The sequence below is a fragment of the Aquarana catesbeiana genome, linkage group LG04, assembly GCF_042186555.1.
Source record: "Aquarana catesbeiana isolate 2022-GZ linkage group LG04, ASM4218655v1, whole genome shotgun sequence".
Classification (NCBI taxonomy): Eukaryota; Metazoa; Chordata; class Amphibia; order Anura; family Ranidae; genus Aquarana; species Aquarana catesbeiana.
Genome location: NC_133327.1, coordinates 496,756,850 through 496,778,273, shown reverse-complemented (window position 1 = coordinate 496,778,273; position 21,424 = coordinate 496,756,850). Strand labels below are relative to the sequence as shown.

The 21,424-nt window shown below is 39.6% G+C and overlaps 1 protein-coding gene across 4 annotated transcripts in view; it reads left to right on the top strand.

Moving 5' to 3' along the window:
• Positions 1-21,424, top strand: part of CRIM1 (cysteine rich transmembrane BMP regulator 1) — a 1,688,666-nt gene that overhangs the window by 1,485,306 nt on the left and 181,936 nt on the right. For all 4 annotated transcript variants that reach the window (XM_073627709.1, XM_073627706.1, XM_073627710.1 and 1 more), the window contains one exon: positions 5,039-5,248. In XM_073627709.1, the coding sequence (XP_073483810.1) occupies positions 5,039-5,248 (210 nt within the window). The remainder of the gene's footprint in view (positions 1-5,038; positions 5,249-21,424) is intronic.

The window sequence follows — 21,424 nt, the reverse complement described above, 5'->3', positions numbered from 1 at the left end:
TTACTGCTAATGATACCGTTCTCATTACTAAAATCTTGTATATAGTCCCTTATCATCCCCTCCAAGAGTTTACATACTATTGATGTTAGGCTAACTGGTCTGTAATTCCCAGGGATGTATCTGGGCCCTTTTTAAATATTGGTGCTACATTGGCTTTTCTCCAATCAGCTGGTACCATTCCAGTCAGTAGATTGTCAGTAAAAATTAGGAACAATGGTCTGGCAATTACTTGACTGAGTACCCTTGGGTGCAAGCCATCTGGTCCTGGTGATTTATTAATGTTAAGTTTCTCAAGTCTAATTTTAATTCTGTCCTCTGTTAACCATGGAGGTGCTTCCTGTGATGTGTCATGAGGATAAACACTGCAGTTTTGGTTACTGAAGCCCCCCGATTCCCTCGTGAAGACTGAGGAGAAGAATAAATTCAATACCTTCGCCATCTCCCCATCCTTTGTAACCAGATGTCCTTCCTCATTCTTTATGAGGCCAATATGGTCTGTCCTCCCTTTTTTACTGTTTACATACTTAAAGAATTTTCTTGGGGTTTTTTTTGCTCTCCTCTGCTATGTGTGTCTTTCATGTTCTATCTTAGCCGTCCTTATTGCATCCTTACATTTCTTGTTTCATTCTTTATAAAGTTTGAATGCTGATGATGATCCCTCAACCTTGTATTTTTTGAAGGCCTTCTCCTTTGCTTTTATATGCATTTTTACATTGGAGTTAAGCCATCCAGGACTTTTGTTCCCTCTTTTAAATTTATTACCCAATGGGATGCATTGGCTAATGTCCTTATTTAATATGCTCTTAAAGCAAACCCATCTCTCTTCCGTGTTCTTTGTTCCTAAGATTTTATCCCAATTTATGCCTTTTAGCAAGGTTCGTAGTTTAGGGAAGTTGGCTCTTTTGAAATTCAGTGTCTTTGTATTTCCCTTATGTTTCCTATTTGTGTGATTTATACTGAAGCCAATTGACCTGTGAGTCAACAGAGCGGCCCTTCTGCCAAATACGTGTCCTTTTTTAGTGATGTTGTCAAAGGGAGGAAAATGTGTCCAACAATGCTGCTTAGGCAATAAAGGACCAATTGGAGCCGGACGAAGTTCCATATGAAAACATGTTTATTGATGGGTCATCTTCAAATGTACTTATTTAATTTGCCAGCAGTCTTTTTCAGTTGCCTATATGTTAATTTCACCAGTGTCTTGTCTGTATAATTTTTGCTGCCCTGTAATGTATGTATACATGAATCGAGAGACAGAATAATTACTTAAAATCACTAAAATGTTTTATAAATTTTAATGTTAATGTAATTTCAAATGTCATTGTCAATGTTTCTTAATTTGCAGCTTATATTAAATGAGATGTATGGCCAAAGATTTTTTTGCCTTACTCCTATGGATCACAGGAGTGCAGTTAGTTCTGCCCTCCTGCACTCCTGTGACCTGTTTTCAGCTGACAGCAGGCTAAAGTCCACTGTTGACTGACATCACTCCAGGTCCAGGCTCTAGATGGATCCACCCAGATACCACTGGCAGCTGGCTCAGCCCCTAAATGAGCCTCTGGAAGTCTGAGACAGCTGCTCCTGCCCCCTGGGTAGCACAGTGATCCAGAGAGCGCTGGAGGGGAAGAGCAGAGAGTTGTTGCTCTCTGCTCAGTGTGCAAGGGAGAACTGAGTGATCAGTGGTGTTTATATGCTCAGTTCTCAGTGCAAAGGTGGGGGAACAGGTGCATTATTGGATTGATACTACTTCCACCTAGGTGAGTATAATTTTAATTTCTTATCATACAGCATGGGACACAGAGCCATAGTAGTTACTAGTTTTTTTATTTGGAAACACATATTTTTTTTTTAAATGATGATCCTGCTATAAAAGTCTTTCTTTTTATTAGGCACTTCTACTAGGACCCTATTTATACTATATGCGGTGACTGATGTTTTCCCGCACTTGATCAATACCATTATCCGTAAGGGCACATGGAAAACAGTTGTTTTCTGTGAGGCCTTTTCACACTACAATGCTGCCCTTGGGTGAGTTGCAGTGTGCTATTTAAAAAGAAAAAAAATCAGACTTGCTGCATTTTTTCCAAAATGCACTGGAGCTCACCTAATCTCAGTGCCAGTCACAACCCCACAGCTCTACTGCTGTAGCTAGTTGAGAATAAAAATGTCTTTTTAATCTTTCAAATTTAAAAAAAAAAAAAAAAGGCAAACCTTGCTGACACATAGGGGACACTAGATTGTTTTAGCATGTGACTAGTGTGAACATGAGTGGCAATTTGCTGTCCTGGTCACCCAATTTTGCTCCTGCGTTGTGACATGGACTTCCAATGGAAACTACAAATGTCTGTTTAATAAACATTATGCAGGCATAATCAACAGTTGTCAATGTTAACATACAGAATAAAAGGACTTGACCCTTTTTTTCTAACTCATTCTATATATGGAATGTGCTTTTTGATGTAATATAGTACAAGTGTAAAAACAAAATATGTGGCGCTCACTAACCCTGAGTGAAATGAGCAAATGAACAATCAGGTGCAATAATGATTAATATACAATCCATAAATTCTAAATCACAATAGAAATCAAAAAAAGGCAATAAAAGCCTATCATAAAGTGCAATAGTGATACACATTAAATCCATAAATTCAAGAGCATATTAAAAGCAATAAGAACCAAACATAAACGCAATAGTGAATAATAAAAAGTGCAATAAGAAATACGGAATGAAGCAAATAGCTCATTCAAAATGAGTGCAAAGATAATAAGGGATAATGAGATAGCGATGTGCAAAACAAACCGAAAACGTGACACTCAGATGTGTATGGTAAATGTCCCAAATGCACTGTCTAATGACCATAAAAAATATGTAATAATAAGTGCAATCCAATAATATGTGCAATCCAATAAGCATTATAGTGCAACTCCCAATATCAGCGGGATCCTGTCTTCTGATAATGATGATAAAGGAAAGAAAGGTGCAAAAGGACAGTCACTGTGATGGAAAGTGTCTCGGATAGATATAGATCATCCAATCATAGTCCGGAGTGCAACACCTGTTTCCCCCAGCCTCTCACCTGCAGCAGCGGCCCCCAATGGGCTGAATCAAGCATAAACCTGCAAGTAGAGTGCTCCACAGAGGATCCAGTTGTAGTCACAGCACACGGGGAAACTCGATATCCAATTCGCAATTGTCCTCTTCCACACTCAATGAGTGCCATCGGATAGATAGTAAAAGAAAAAAGGTGGCTCCATAGTGCAGTATTTAAAATTTATTTGCAACAAACACAAGCAGTAACTTACATTTAAAAATAAGTAATAGCAGCAGTGTAAAATGGATGCTTCCGGGTTCGGCCGTACCCGGAAACAGCGGCACCTGGCTCCTTTCTGACGCGTTGCGTCACTAACATGTGACTTTCTCAAAGGGTCAAGTGTGTTGCCTGTTACTGTACACACCACAGTTCTTGTTCTAGGCCTGAATGAGGTATTAAGGCCTTAAAGTATGTTTAAAGCTCAAAGCTCAATCTCATTCCTTTCCCTGTTGTAAAGGGGAAAGGGAGGTATCATCACTGTAAATAATACACTGTGATCACTGTTATGACCAGTCCCAGAAATCACATGGTGTTCAGTTCCTCAGATTGGCTAGGTAGTCTCTCTGTGTTCCAAGCTGTCTAATGACAGCTAAGAGCACAATGATCACTGGGTGGATTGGCAGTCCAACAAATATTCATCCAGTGCTGATCATAAAAGGCACTAGGTAAAGAAAGGGCTGCCAGCTTGCCGCTGAAAAAATGGGCCATAGTAGGTAAGTGGTTAAAGAATTTTGGTCAACCATGATAATTATAATCAAATATAATTTTTTTAAAAAGGTGCATTGTGAAAAATCTCCATTTGATTTGTATCTGTTGTCAAACTGGAAATATGGAGTATTTTATTACTACCATTAGCCTCTCGCTTTTCAGAGATTGGTAAATAGACCAAATGCTTTCCAACAGTCAAAATATAGGTAAGTATATCTAAAGGCAAAACTCTTTTTTTTTTTTTTTTTTGTAGCTTTGGACAGAGTGGAGAGGGATTAGAATCCCTATCTATTTTTTTTTATTGCTGTCTGTGCCCCCGTTAAGAAGATAAACCCTCTCTGTTTGTCCAGTTTACCATTTAAAATTAAAAATTTTGGGTTGTTCACAGAAAAATAATAGAGGGGGCACCTTCCAATGGGGACACTGGTGACCCGAGGTCCCCAAGGGATTCCCTTAATTTGCAGGTATTTCCTCTCACTTCCTGTTTGGTTATGGGACATGTAGTGAAAGGAAATCTCCAATATGGGAAACAGATGGCGAAAGAAAAAATTTACAGGGGTTATAACGCTCCCTTGCTCTATCCAAAAAGAAAAAAAAAAGGTTTGCCAATAGTTCCATTTTAAGATAGAACTACTGCTGTGGTTTGCAGCTCTGTGTAGCAATCTAGAAATACTTGTGAAGTGCTTCTTTAGATAACAAGCAACAAAATTCCACACTGTACTGTATTATTAAAATGAAGCCCTTTAATGAGGATAATATAAAGGCTGCCATTACTGAGCTCCCTTTCTGAAAATATTATTTGCCTGGCTGTCATGCAGCCCTTCTTGAATTAATACTTTGACTCATTGACTTCAAATAGGTTAGCCTTCAAGTTTAAGGCTGTAGATGGACACATACATGCTTTTCCTCAGCTACTAGTAACATTTAGATAGCAGTCTAATTGCCTGTGCATATATATGTAATGTACAAAGAGCCAATTGTAACAAGTATTGCCTGAATGTGATTTAGATAATACCTTGCCATTAGGCCCGCCTTTCAAAAATTTTATTTTGTTTCTATGTCATCTAATTAGATCATTTTGTTGATTATTTAATTTTTTTTTAGTATGTTGCTCTTGTAAGGCTGTTTGTTGTCTTTTAATATAAGAAAGTTCACATTTTCCAACAATGGGTCTGTTTGTTGAATCGTAGTGTTTTTCAGAGCGATATATGATTGATTGATCGATTGATTTGTTTTTGCAGAAGCAGCAGCATCTTCAGTGCCAACAGTCTTAAAAGGCACCTGTCTATCAATGGATGGAAGACGACATGAAAATGAAGAGAGCTGGCATGATGGATGCCGAGAGTGCTACTGTCACAATGGACGGGAGATGTGTGCATTAATAACCTGCCCTGTTCCCAGCTGTGTCAACCCTACTTTACTTCCTGGGCAATGCTGTCCATCTTGTTCAGGTAAATATACAAAGACATGGAGTAATTTGTTGGTACATATTATTGACCCTTACATCTCTTTTTCCTCCTGAAAAGTGATTACATTTTAAAGCAATTGCTTCATGTACACTTGCATGCCTTTGTTATGGCATAAAGTAAAGCAAACAAAATGTGAAAAGATAAATTATTGCTTATTCTACAAAGATGTTTAAAAATGGCTTGGACAGATTTGTTGGTACCACCCCTATAAAAGATTAATAATAATAGGATCATAGTGATATTTCAAGCTGTTTTCTGTAATTGGTTTCACACATCTTCAGTCTAGTAATCATTCAGTCAGTCTATTTAATTCAAGAAAACGAGTCACTCTGCTGTTTTGCATCACCATGTGCACCACACTTTACGGGGACCAGGAAAAGCAAAGAGAGAGTTGGCCGAGAAAATGAGAAGGAACATTATAAACCAGCATGTCAAATGTAAAGGAAACAAGACCAGCTTGAGGTTCCTGTGACTACAGTTTCAAATAATTTTAGAATGTTTAAGGACTATGAGATTGTAGCCAGCTGCCTTGGTTGTGGCCGCAAGAGGAAGCGACTCCAGATTAAACAGAAGGATGAAGAATGGTAGACAAAGCCAAGGAAAACTTCCAAACAGATACAAGTTGACCTCCCTGACCAAAGGTACATCGGGGTCTGATTGCACCATCTGTCAGCTTTTGAGCAACAGTGGGCTCAATGGAAGGGGATCCATAAGGACTGTGGAAAAAAATATATAATTCTAAAGTGGACTTTGCTAAAATGAATATTGACAAACTGCCATGCTTCTGGGAGAAATCTCTTTGGACAGATAATACACAACTGGAGCTTTTTTTTGCAGGTCACATGTTGACTGACAAAAATATTAAGATTTCAAAGAAAAGAACAACATACCTACTCTAAAATAAGGAGGAGGCTCGGTTATGTTTTGGAGCTGCTTTTCTGCATCTGGTTTGGGGTGCCTTGATTCTGTGCAGGTCAAAATATTAAATATCAAGACTACTTAAGGAATTCTTAAACAGAACCAGTGTCTGTCTTAGTTGCAAGTAAGGGGTCCTCCAACAAAACACACAATAGAAGTACCCAAAAGAACAACATTAGACTATTCTTAAAAGGCCTTTTAAGTGCCCTGATAAAAATCCTATCAAATGTCTATAGAAGAAGCTTAACCATGCTGTCTGGGAAGGCACACGTCAAATCTGACATTAGAGCAGTTTGATTAACCACTTCCATACAGGGCATTTTCACCCCCTTCCTGCCCAAGCCAATTTTCATCTTTCATCGCTGTCGCATTTTGAATAACAATTGCGCGGTCATACAACACTAGCCAAATGAAATTTTTATAATTTTTTCCCCACTAATAGAGCTTTCTTTTGGTGGTATTTGATCACCCCTGCAGTTTTTATTTCTTGCGCTATAAACAAAACAAGAGTGACAAGTTTGAAAAAAACACAACATTTTTTACTTTTTGCTATAATAAAATTTTTTTTTTTTTTAAAACAATTTTTTTCCTCAGTTTAGGCCGATATGTATTCTTCTACATATTTTTGGTAATTTTTGGACTCACAAGGGGAGAAGACCGCTCTGTGTTCCTCTGTACAAGGAACACACCATCGGTCTCCTCCCATCTGACAGGATGTGGGTCTGTGTGTTTACACACACAGATCCACGGTCCTGCTCAGTTACCGGGCAATCGCGGGTACCCGGCGGACATCGCGGCCATCGGGCACGCGCATCGGGACCCGAGAGACGCGGCGGGCGCGCGCGCACCCCCTGGGCTGCCTGGAAGGCTGCGCCATCATATGACAGCGGCCCAGAACAACAGCTGTACCGTCCCGCCGTCATATGACGTTGGGCGGGCAGCAAGTGGTTAAGAAGAGGGGGCCAACGTACCTGTTGGCAATGTAGAAGACTCATTTAGAGTTACACAAAATCAGTTGTTGGCAGTGTTTTCCTCTAATGGTGGTGCAACAATATATTGAGTTAAGGGACCCATTATGTTTGTCCATACTATTTTCATTTGTTTTTTTATTTAAAATATTCTGCTTCAAAAGCAAAGTCCGATATGGAATAAGCAATGATGGATGCCAATTACTTTGCTCAGTTTCAGGCAATTTCAGAAAATTGTGTTTTTTTTTTTTTTTTTTGGAAGGGTATAGATAGAGCAGGAGTCTCCAAACTTTTCGAAGGGCTAGTTTACTGTTCTTCAAGCTTTAGAGGGTCTGGATTGTGTCCAGTGAGAGTGGAAAATGTCCCAGGTCCAACTTCAGTGAGATTAAACATTGCCTCAGGGTTGGTAGCCAGTAGGGGGAGAAATAGTGCCCCATTATTGGCATCAGTAGAAGGAATAGTGCCCCACTATTGGTGTCATCAGTGGAAGGAATAGTGCCCCACTATTGGTGTCAGAGGGAGGAATAGTGTCCCACAGTCAGTGTCAGTATGAGGAATAGTGGCCCATTGTTGGTATCTGTGGGAGGAATACTACCTCCCACAATGAGGTTGCGACGAGTAGATACCCGACATTTTCAAGTTTTGTCCATCAGTGAATAAAATGTCAATACCCTATATTTTGCAAAAGTGGCGCTTAAAAAGCCTCTGCAGGTCATCAGTTTAAAATTATACAGGAGCTCTGTTGCTAAAATTATCGATCTCACTCTGGCATGCTTGGCAAAATGTAATGTGTGGGGCAATTGCCATCTTTATATGTAGGCACCCCAACGCATGTGTTTTCATATGTTAGGGGAGGGGGCGGCCCTAAAATATTTTTTGTTTCTTTATTTACGTGCCTCCTTTAAATGTTTACAACTTTTTATATATATATATATATATATATATATATATATATATATATATATAAATATACCTTTTATTGCTATCACACATGGGAGCAATAGCCCCTTATGTAAAATTATATAGGTGACAGGTTCTCTTTATGAGACATCTGGGGTATGTTAGACCCTGGATGTCTCCTCTGTACTCCACTGCAGCTGGAGCACAGATCAGGTTCCATCATACACATCACCAAGAAGTGACCATACACATCACTTTCTGGTCCATTCACTAGGGGGGTGTTCATAAAGCTGCCGCTGCCCTTCCCAGTGATACCCAACATGACCGCACCAGGTGTGCAGATGGAACAGCAGAGCTTGGTAAACATGGTATGCGCACTGTGGAAGTGATCTGTGGCTCCAGAGCCGCTTGTATCACTTCCACATGATAGCCGACAGTCAACTGTACAGTTGTATACATACTCCCGGACATTATAGCAGCCAGGAGTGTGTTTAAAGGCACCTGTTTCCATTCTAAAATGGCACTGGGACTAAATATCACCAAACAAATGCTCTATCAGCCTCAAAAAATTAGAAGTCGTCTTTCAAATCATGACAACGCTGAAAACTGAAAAATAGCCTGAGCAGGAAGGGGGTGAAAGTGTGGTCTTGAGGTGGTTAATGAGGCTTTAATGCTAGCCGTGGCCAAAAGTTTTGAGAATGACAAATATTCATTTTCACAAAAACTGCTGCTTCAGTGTTTTTAGATCTTTTTGTCAGATGTTACTATGGGATAATTACAAGCATTTCATAAGTGTCAAAGGCTTTTATTGACAATTACATTAAGTTTATGCAAAGAGTCAATATTTCCAGTGTTGACCCTTCTTTTTCAAGACCTGTGCAATTCACATGGCATGCTGTCAATCAACTTCTGGGCCACATCCTGACTGATGGCAGCCCATTCTTGCAAAATCAATGCTTGGAGTTTGTCAGAATTTGGGGTGGGGGGGGGGGGTTGTTTACCTGCCTCTTGAGGATTGACTACAAGTTCTCAATAGGATTAAGGTCTGGGGAGTTTCCTGAGCCATGGACCCAAAATTTTCATATTTTGTTCCCCAAGCCACTTAATTATCACTTTTGCCTTATGGTAAGGCGCTCCATCATTCTGAAAATGCATTGTTCATCACCAAACTGTTCTTGGATGGTTGGGAGAATTTGCTCTTGGAAGATGTTTTTGTACTGTTTTTTATTCATGGCTGTGTTCTTAGGCAAAATTTGTGAGTGAGCCCACTCCCTTGGCCGAGAAGCTATCCAACACATGAATGGTCTCAGGATGCTTTACTGTTGGCATGACACAGGAACTGATGGTAGCGCTACCTTTTCTTCTCCGGACAAGGTTTTTTTCCGGATGCCCCAAACAATTGGGGATTCATCAAAGAAAATGACTTTACTCCAGTCCTCAACAGTCCAAATCCTGTAGCTTTTGCAGAATATCAGTCTGTCCCTGATGTTTTTCCTTGAGAGAAGTGGCTTCTTTGTGCCCTTCTTGACACCAGGCTATCCTCCGAAAGTCTTTGCCTCACTGTGCATGCAGATGCACTCACAGCTGACTGCTGCCATTCCTGAGCAAGCTTTGCACTGGTAGTGCCCCGATCTTGCAGCTGAATCAACTGTAGGGCACAGTCCTGGTGCTTAATGGACTTGGGCGTCCTGAAGCCTTCTTCGCAAATGCAATGGAAATATTTTTTATGGGAATAAGTTGATTTTCATGTCAAAGAGGGATTTTGCAATTAATTGCAATTCATCTGACCACTCTTCATAACATTCTGGAGTATATGCAAATTGCCATCATAAAAACTGAGGCAAGAGACTTTGTGAAAATGAATATTTGTGTTATTCAGAAAACTTTTGGCCATTGCTGTACATGAATCGTTTTGTTATTTTGTGTGTATAGATACTGTTTAAAGTAATCTAATAACACTGGACCTGGTTATTGTTTTTTTTTTTTTCTAATGTAATTCATGTTAGAGGCAATTGAATCTTCTTTGGGTAATAAACTATGTCTGATAATACATTATTAATGAAAAACATCTAATACTTTGAAGCTGAACATGAAGGAAACAGTTGACATTGTGAAATCTTTGAATAGCGGTGCTCGGTTTTGACCTCCAATGCACTATATTGATTACTAAACACACCAATATAGCTACAGTATCCACTTCCCTACTAGGCACTTTCACCTCTTTCCTGCCCTTGTCACACTTTGAATGACAATTGCGCAGTAATACCCAAATGAAACTTATATCATTTTTTGAATACTCTACTACTTTGCAAAAGTATATTTTATGCTTTGTTATGATTACTCAGCTGCAGGACAATCTAGAAGAATGGTCAAACATTCCCATAGACACACTCCTAAACCTTGTGGACAACCTTCCCAGAAGAGTTGAAGCTGTTATAGCTGCAAAGGGTGGGCCAACTCAATATTGAACCCTATGGACTAAGACTAGGGTTCCATTAAATTTCATGTGCATGTAAAGGCAAACATCCCAATACTTTTGACAATATAGTGTGTGTGTGTGTGTGTGTGTATATATATATAATAGACATGTGGCTGTTACTGCAAGGTGGAATCAAGAGAACATTAACAGAGCTGTAGACTAGCTAGTTCTCTTCTAATGCCCAGGACCCAGACTCTTACATCACTTCCTGCCTATAGAGGAGGAGAGCTGGTCTTCCTGGACAGAGCCAGTACCACCATTAACCACTTGCCAACCACGCTATAGCCAAATGATGGCTAAAGCGCGGCCGGCCAGTTCTGGGAGGGCATCATATGACGTCCATCCGTGATCCTCCTCCTCTGCTGCTGCGTTCTCTGTGATCACTGTGTCCTCCCGACACAGCTGATCACATTTCGGGGTACACAGCCAATCAGCGACTCTTTACCATGTGATTAGCTGTGCCCAATCACAGCTGATCACGATGTAAACACAAGCCAGTTATCAGTATTCCTTTCCTCACGCTGACAGTGTGAGGAGAGGAGAGCCGATAACTGGCTTGTGAAAAAGGAACATCTACACTGATAATCAGGGCACTGATTAGTGTCCTGATTATCAGTGCACACATCAGTGAAGGAGAAAATGTACCTGTTTGCAACATTTTATAACAAACTATGAACAACCTTTTTTTTCTAACATTTTCGGTCTTTTTTTTAGTTAGCAAAAAAAATTAAAAACCCAGTAGTAATTAAATACCACCAAAAGAAAGCTATATTTGTGTGAAAAAAAATATAAAAAATGTCATATGGGTACAGTGTTTCATGACCGTGCAGTTTTAATTCAAATTGTGACAGCACTGAAATATTGGCCTGGGCAGGAATGGGGTGAAAGTGCCCAGTAGGCAAGTGGTTAAGGGACTTAAAAATTAATAATTATCCCATATTTCACACTAAGCTGGCATGTTTAGTGTTTACCATCTGTCTGGCAAACCAGACTTTTGCAACAAGTTTTGTAATTCTGCACTGTACAGTATGGATCTTACAGATCTTTCATTTTTCACAACTTTTAAAAAGGAAATACACCGGTTTGTCTCAGAGGCTAGGTAAGAAAGTTTACTGCTGGTCTGTGCTTAATTGTGATGCAGATTCATTGGCTGGTGTCCAGTGAGGAACACACAGGAGATCTAAATTGCTCTGTAAAGCATACAAAGTAAACATTTGGCCTCCATTCAACATTGTACTATTAAATACTATACATATTCCAAATGGACTTTGCCCTGAATAAATTATAGCAGATTTGTATTGTATTGTAAAAAATGTTTATGAAAATATAATCTAGACCTACTCACTCTTTTTTTTTTTTTAATTGGAAAAAACAACTTTATTGAGATGAAAAGCACTTAATACAATGGATTTGGATACAATTGTCAGGAATGGTAAGTAAAGGTACATTCGTCTTGATCTTGATGATCCAAACAACACAGGTAGCAAGAATAGTTCACATATGGGTATGATTCAGTTAAGTACATGTCTCACCATCCTCAGCCATCTATCCCATACTCTGGAGTATTTATGTGAACATCCCCATATGGGTATATATCAGTTTTTTTAAATGGAAGGGTATCGTTGATATCCTTTTTCCAGTTCTGGATTGTGGTGGGTGATGCCTGCATCCAAAATCTGGCCACAACTTTTCATGCTAAAAAGAGAGTCTCATATATAAATGTGGCTTGATATTTGTCTACTTCTGCATCTGACAATAAGCCCAGCAGACATAGTTTCGGGGTCCAGGACCACAGGGGATCCCATGTTATCATGGAGGAAGTGGACCACTTGTAGCCAGTAGATTTGTATATTGGGGCAGTTCCATATCAAATGGTAGAAGGTACCAGGGGCTATAGCACATAGGGGGCATGATGGATTGCGTGTGGGTTGAGACCTGGCCAGTCTTAGTGCTGTCAGGTAAGCTCTATGTACAATGTATAATTATGTCAACCTATCTGAAAGCTTAGGGGATGCTGTCTTAACACGCTCCAGAATTTCTTCCCAGTCCGAATCACTGATAGGCTCTACATCTTGCTCCCATGCAATTTTAGCTGTCTGGGTTACTGTGATCGTCCTTTGGTGTCTTAATGTAAAGGTTAGATATGAGTTTAGAAGGTTCCTTGCCCAGAATGATGTTTAGGACAGGGGGAGTGTCTAATGTGACTGCAAGATTCGTACGCTGGGTCTGTACAGCGTGACAAAGCTGTAGGTATTCAAATAATAGATGGCTCGGAAGCGAGAATTCTTCTTTAAGTGATTGAAACGTTTTAGGCCCAGATGCTGTCAGAACTTGATGTAAGTAGAGTACCCCATATGAGGCCCAGATAACCGGGTCTGGGATGGTGTACAATTCGGACATATGGCTGTTGAGCCTTAATAGGGTGTGAGAGTGGATCTGACCCATATTTTATTTCTTCAAGGTGATTTCCCATACCCTTTGGTGATGTAGAAGCATCCCCTCCTTATATCGAGGGGATCTTCTGCATGTTTGTCCCCCTCAGGGAATGGTTTAAATAGGAGTATATGCTGGGTGTCTGGGACTGCCTCAGACCAGGGATCTGTAGCGCTGCATCTCAGTTGTATTAAAGTAATACAGATGAGAGAGCTGAGAGGCTAGATAGTAATCCTGTAAGTCTGGGAGGGAACTTCCTCCCATGGAAGTGGGGTTTTTAGGAATATGCCAGGCTAATTTGTATCTACTGTGTCCCCACACAAAGGAGTTTAAGAGACCTACTAACTCTTGACTGAATCATGGCACCCCATAATAATCTTGTTGCGGAACAATTTTTGCAGTTTTGTTGCAGTCTTGTTTCTATGGTTGTAGCTAGTATGCAATTGGTCATTATCAGAACAAAGTACAACCTATAGTGGAACCTATAGTTTTAGTGCAGTAGTGTATGTGTGAATATGTGTTATATATTTCTGGACATCATTGGTTTGTTCATGTCTGCTTAAAATACAACTCCTTATCTCCTAAACAGGACTATTTTGCCTGTTCTATGAATTTATTAAAGATACTGCAAAGTATAAAGAAGAAAAAAGTGATGTCATAACACAAGACTGTTTACACTCTGTGCAGGGAGAACAGTGATATTGGTTAATAAAAAGGGAAGGGAGTAAGGAAAAATTTTGAGTCATCAAAATACTAGTAGAACAGAGGTCGCTGAGGTTTTAGTAATGAATATTTGGTCATGACATAAATGTTTTGATAGCAGTCAGTCCAAATTTTCTCTCTGTCAGTGACCTTGTGCCAGACCATTGGCTAGCATAAGTGGGAATGGGAGAAACAAGTGCATTTTTTTAAGTAACATTCATCTTTGTTGGTTATTAATTGAAATATGGTTTGACTTTAGCAAGGAACCACAAGCATGAAAACAATGGTAGACTGATTAATGCTACAGCCTTACTCACTATTAGCTATGTCAATGAGCTGCCTGATTCCTTGGAGAGCTTAGCTGAATCCTTAAAGCAGCAGAACAAAGAGGATTTAGCCTCTTTTACATTACGTTCGCTAATACAATCTGAACCTGTCCTGTTAATAATGATTGTCTTCAGAGGTAGCTGCAGCGTTGTAGATAGTGAAACAAGAGGTGCTATTAATCAATGACAATGAAATGCATAAGCCACAACAGCTTTTCGAGACTCATCCAAGGTCACAGATACTGAGACTGCTGTTTTTCAAGTCTAAAACACCAAGCTATTCTGCTGTCATTTGCTTCTCAGCAGTTGCAGAAAATAACTTTTATTGAATGCTACCTTTAGATTTTATATCAAATAGGCACCTTTTTTTTAATTGCACCTTTTAAATGAGATGTAGAGGGAAAAAAAGACTGTCCAATTCCCAAATTTATAATAGAGACTTGTGGCATAATTGTGTGTTTATGCAAAGACTGCCTCTGCAAAATGCAGTCTGATTGTGCCCTTAACCACCTGTCCTAACGGAGATAAATGAGGACCATCTGCAGCTGCATAATAAAATAAGCAACATAAATGCTTGACCTAATTATTATTAATAAGCTGTTATTATACCACCATGGTGCTGCAAGCTCCCCGTGCTGTTTTGTACACCAGGACCAAATGCTGATGGCTACCTCACACAGAGGCTACAGGCTGGCACAGCAGAAGGATATTCTATCTGTTCTGCTTGGATTCAGCTATTCCAACTGCCCTAAAATAGGCTACACTACAAAAATAGGATTAAATTAGGGCAATGTGACAAAATAAATCAAGTGTTTGAGGCAATTTGGGTTTAGTTAACAGACAGTTATAAAGATTTATTTTTAACTAAAACCCCGATGAATGTATGGTGCATGTGCCTACACATAGAAAAAGACTTAGACGTGATTGTGATTATTTTCTGTAAATAAAAATAAATGTGTTTGCAGCTTTGAAGTTGCACCCCACGTAAAAACAAGGTTCAGGTTTTCATTAAACTATGCAGTGTCATGCCACTTGCTTCACGTTTCAAACAGAAATTTCTGACACTGGATTGTGAAGATTTACTCTACTATAGGTTGTGCAAACAAATGATACTGTGAAACTACATGATCAGTTCACATCTTATGCAGGTGAAAAACACAATGTGAAGGTTGGAAGGTTTAAATGCCTTTAACTGCTTGCCAACCAGCCGCCGCAGTTATACTGCACGGTTGGCATGGCTGCGTGAATCGCCATAGCTGTTCCTCAGCCACTTTAAGAGCTCAAGGGGGCACGCACGTGATCTCTCCTCAGAGAGCCAGAACGGGGATCTGTCAATGTAAACAGACAGATCCCCATTCTGTCGGGGAAGTAGAGCGGGTTCTGCTGTTCCTAGTGATCAGGAACAGTGATCTCTCTCTCTACTCCCTTTCAGTAACTACCCCCACAGTTAGAAATGCCTCCCTAAGGAACATTTAACCCTTGATCGCCCCTAGTGTTAACCCCTTCCCTGCCAGTGACATTTATACAGTAATCAGTGGCTATTATTAGCTCTGATCGCTGTATAAATATCAGTGGTCCCAAAAAAGTGTCCAATATGTCTGCTGTAATGTCGCAGTCCCGCTAAAAATCGTTGATCACCGCCATTACTATTTAGTGCACTGCAATATTATAAAGAAAATAATCCTTCTTAATCAAGAAAAAAATAAAAAATCATGTGTTTAACAAAAAACATTCCCAATAATCCTCTTCAAAAGATGGTTATCCGAATCCCACGTGCACAAATCCACATCTGTGATTGGAAAACTTTCACCAATTCGTGAAACACCACCACCTTCTAAAATGGACACTCACCAGAAACAAGGTAAAAAGACACCTTTGGTTTATGTTGGGTTAACCACTTACTCATATAAGCATGCCTGAAGATTTCCCGTTGAATGCCAGTAATCACTCCTTGCATTTCCACATTAATCTCAGGATCTCCTAAAAAGCAAACAGCCATCATTGTGCAACATATTATAATTTATTCAATCATTAAAATAAGTATAGGAAATTTTCATTCACAAGTGTGGTGCCTATAGACCAGCATTAAGTCTTTCCAGCAATGCTCTTAGGGCTAGCAAGCGCTGTTTCCTCTCCCAGGATTGATCATGCGATCCAAGCCTTGATCTGGTGCGGGTTGGGGCAGGAAGTGACATCGGCGTTACCCAGAAACCTCTACGCATTGCACATTCAATCATGCATCTTCAGGAATGGCGCTTGCTAGCCCTAAGAACATTGCTGGAAAGACTTACCACACTTGTGAGTGAAAATTCCCTATACTTATTTTTATGATTGAATAAATTATAATATGTTGCACAATGATGGCTGTTTGCTTTTTATGAGATCCTGAGATTAATGTGGAGATGCAAGGAGTGATTACTGGCATTCATTTGGGAAATCTTCAGGTATGCTATATGAGTGGAGTGGTTAACCCAACATAAACCAAAGGCGTCTTTTTACCTTGTTTCTGGTGAGTGTCCATTTTAGAAGGTGGTGGTGTTTCACAAATTGGTGAAAGTTTTCCAATCACGCATGTGGATTTGTGCACACGGGATTCGGATAACCATCTTTTGAAGAGGATTATTGGGACTGGTTTTTGTTAAACATATGATTTTTTAAATTTTTTTCTTGATTAAGAAGGATTATTTTCTTTATAGATATATAAAGATATATATATTTAGTGGACTGCAATATGCACTTTATTTGAATTCATGATGATGAATCACTAATAAAGATTGTTTTTGATATGTGGTAAGATAAATATACTATTTAGGGTCAGCACAGTTACACCTTTTTCTGTATCATTGCTTACCCCACACTATTGGGGATCTATAACTGCAGCAGATCTGCTATTTAAATCAAAAGGTAAAGCCACATATTATTGTATATTTATATATTTCTGCGCTGGTGGCACATTTTTTCACAATATACACTTATTGCGTTTTTTGTTTTTAGCAAAAATATGTAGAAGAATACATATTGGCCTAAACTGATGAAGACTTTTTTTTTTTTTGGAGATATTTATTATAGCAAAAAGTAAAAAATACAGTTTTTTTTTCACAATTGTCTGTGTTTTTTTGTTTATAGCGCAAAATATAAAAACCGTACAGGTGGTCAAATACCACCAAAAGAAAGCGCTATTTGTGGGGAAAAAAAAACACATAAATTTTGTTTGGGTGCACGACCGTGCAATTGTTAGTTAAAGCTACGCAGTGCTGTATCGCAAAAATGGCCTGGTCATTAGGGGGGCAAATCCTTTCGGTCCCTAAGTGGTTAAAGAGGCAATTGTTGCAAAAAAAATAAATGATATAAGCTGATCCCTGCAAAAGAAGAGTTAATACTTTCTTGTTTGGTGGTCTGTGTCTTCTGTCTTCATTTCTTTGAACCACTGTGGTATATCAGTGGTTTTGGTTTCATTCACTGTGTAAAGTGTAATTTAGTGATGTATGGAAGGGAAGATAAACCAAGTGCTCTGCAATGGATGCAGGCATCCACCACTGCCAGTAATGGTGATTTTTAATAGGTCTGATGGAGGTTTTAGTGCTTCAAGAGTGAAAAGGTCTGTGTGATGTGCTGGTGTGTGATCTTTCAGGTGAATTTGTGGCATTAAATCTTCACAATTACTATATAAGATCTGGAAAATAGTTTGTTGTACATACAAGCAGTGGATTTTTGACAGGCTGATGGTGACATTCATATTGAAAATAAACAAACAATATTGCTTGGCTATGGCCATCTTTAGACGGTAGGTTGACTTGCTTTCTTGGCCTTCAAGACTCTGCTCTCTCCTGGCTCTCCTCCTACCTATCACAGTGCTCCTTCAGTGTGACCTATAACTCTGTTTCCTCCTCTCCACTTCCTCTTTCTGTAGGGGTACCTCAAGGTTCTGTCCTTGGTCCCCTTCTCTTCTCCATTTACACCTCCTTCCTTGGTCTGTTAATGAACTCCCATGGCTTCCAGTACCGCCTCTATGCTGATGACACACAAATCTATCTCTCTACTCTTCACCTCACTCCTTCAGTCTCCTCTTGCATTATTAACTTACTAACTGAAATATCAACATGGATGTCACACCACTTCTTCAAACTCAATCTTTCTAAAACTGAGCTCATAATTTTTCCTCCAGCCTGTGCCTCTGCCCCTGACTTCTCCATCAAGATCAATAATACAACCATCAGTCCCTCCCTTCATGCCAAGGTACTAGGTGTAATCCTAGACTCTGACCTGTCCTTTCAGCCCCATATCCAATCACCGTCCAGACTTCACCTCTGAAACATTTCCAAAATATGCCCCTTTCTAACCGTCAAGACCACTTAGCAACTTATTCACTCTCTTGTTATCTCTTGCCTTGACTATTATAACTCCCTCCTCATTGGCCTACTTCTCCGCAAGCTATCCCCTCTTCAGTCTATCATGAATGCCACTGCCAGACTCATCCACCTTACCAACCGTTCAGTGTCTGCCACTCCTCTCTGCCAATCCCTCCACTGGCTTCCGATTGCCCAAAGAATAAAATTCAAAACACTAACAATAACATACAAAGCCATTCACAATTCTGCCCTGAGCTATATCACCAATCTTATCTCCAAATATCACCCAAACCATCCTCTCTACTCCTCCCAAGACCTTCTGCTCTCTAGCTCCCTTGTATCCTCCTCCCATGCTCGTCTCTAGGACTTCTCCAGAGCCTCTCCCAACCTCTGGAACAAACTACCCCAATCTGGCTATTACTCTGTCCACTTTTAGGCAATCCCTGAAAACTCAACTAAGGGTGGCCTATCCTGCCTCCAGCTAACAACCAAATCCTCTACTCCCCTCATCAGTTCATCCCTCACAGTCCCTAACTTTTGTTTCACCAGCCCCTCCCTCTTAGATTGTAAGCTTGCAGGAGCAGGGTTTCTCTAACACTCTTGTTATGAATTGTACTGTTGGTGTAGTGTCTCCCTACATTTGTAAAGCGCTGTGCAAACTGTTGGCGCTATATGAATCCTGTATAATATAATAATAATAATTTGAATAGTTAATTGCAAGCTATTACAGAAAAAAGTGTCAGAAGTTTAGTATATAAAATTAGTTTAACCACCTGCTTACAGGGCACTTAAAACCCCCTCCTATCCAGACCAATTTTCAGCTTTCAGCGCTGACACACTTTGAATGACAATTGCACGGTCATACAACACTGTACCCAAATGAAATTTTTATCATTCACCACAAATAGAGCTTTCTTTTGGTGGTATTTGATCACCTCTGCGGTTTTTACTTTTTGTTAAAAAAATGTAAAAAACTGAATTTTTTTTTTTCTTTAATTTTATTTTTTTATATTTTGTTATAAAAAATTTAAAACGGGTAATTTTTCTCCTTCATTGATGTACGCTGATGAGGCGGCAGTGATGGGCACTGATAGGCGGCAGTGATGGGCACTGATGGGTGGCAGTGATGGGCAGCACTGCCAGGTGGCACTGATTGGCACTACAGGTGGGCATTGATAGGTGGCACTTGTGGGCATTGATAGGTGGCACTTGTGGGCACTGTTAGGTGGCACTTGTGAGCACTGTTAGGTGGCACTGTGGGCACTGTTAGGTGGCACTTATAGGTGGCACTGATGAGGCAGATGTGCCTCTTCCACTTGGGGACCGATGTCCCTGGCATCCGAGCCGTTGATCTGCTTTTTTTTCTACTCGCGCTGTCAGCGTGAGTAAAAAAAAAAAAAAAACGATTACCGATCCTTTGTTTACATCATGTGATCAGCTGTCATTGGCTGACAGCTGATCACATGGTAAGGGGCCGGGATCGGCCCCTTACATGGATCGTGATCAGCCGAGTCTCAGCGACTCGGTGATCACAGCGCGCCCGGCGCGCACAGGGAGCGTGCACAGGGGAGGCCGTCATATGACGGCCTCCCGGGAATGCAGGTCCGCGCTGTGGCCGTCATCCGGCCATAGCACGGATAGCAGGTGGTTAATAGCAATATTTTATATTAAAAGTATATTTAATAATAAAAATACCTGTAAAACATACCCCATATAGAAAAAAAGATGAAACGGCTTATATTACATCAATTGCTTGATGTGTTCTTTAATGTAGTATTGCATGATAAACTGCATGGGTCTATTTATAAATATTTTCACCCAAAATTTACCCAAGATTCACACTATTTTTATAGTTTCAGTCAATTAGAAAAATGCCTGAATCCTGATTAAAAACTCAGTGAATTGTGTGAAAACATTTATATATAGACCCCTCACAGGATGTATAATGGAGTATATTGATACTGTTTGATCTGTTACTAATCTTATGCACAACAATAACCTGCATCTGTAATGCAAGCATACCTGTGTTTTAGTTTTACTGTACTTAATACCTTCACTCAATGAGGTCCAGTGAGTCATGTAAGGGCTCTGTGCTTCTTGAGCATCCACAAGAGAAAAGGTTGTCTTTTTGTGATCTGATCTTTCTTGTGAACTTTGGGAAGCACTTGTATATGATTTGACATATGAGCTGGTTAAAGCTACATTTCTGAGTATGGATTGCATTATTTATTTTTATTTTTTTTAAATGAATTGGAATATAATGATCCACACTATATCTAATCTGAATATAGTGGAGAGGTCTTTTGTAGGTTGAGGTAATATGTAAACAAAATTTAGTACAAGATTAGTAATTTCACTGAGGCAAAGGCAAATTTTTTTTTTTATCAAGTTTCATCCATGGAAAACTTATTTTTATTTCCTTTTCATTGTTGCCCTTTGCTTCAAATATATAGTTTGTTCAGAGTAAAACATGAAATGGTTATATCTACAGTGCTATTGTTGTGCTTTATCTCCAAAGAAATGCTGCTTTTTGGGTATGGGGTTGAAGCCACGGAGAACCTGGATAAGTCCAGGAGCACATGAGGTATTGTGAGACAGGTATTAGGTAAGCCAGATAAACTGGGTAGGTTTGGCAAATAATCCATGATGATATTTAAGTGTGACTCCATCCAACATTTTATTTCTTGATTATTTATTAAAAGACACATCAGGCCCTCTCATTTCTTTTCTGAGGCCTTGCAGCTAAATACTTCTGGAAAAAATTATTGACCCTTAAATTGGCAATAAAGTTGAAGTTTTGTGCCATAAACCTTTTCTGGAAATAAGTTGGTGGGACCCAGACAAAATGCAGCCCCCTTGAAGACCTAGTCCCTTCAATTTGGCAAATTTTTTCATCTGCGTTTGACATGCCTTCTCTGGTGGCTATATCCCCATAACATCTGTACAGCTCAGTCTTTTTTTGTAAATGTTTTATTTATAAGAAAGGTAAAAACATACCAAAAAAAATTCAGTACATGTCTGTAACGGCTTACCTTGTTTGGAATCCATAGTGCAGAGATGTGCGCTCACCCTTGCAAATACAC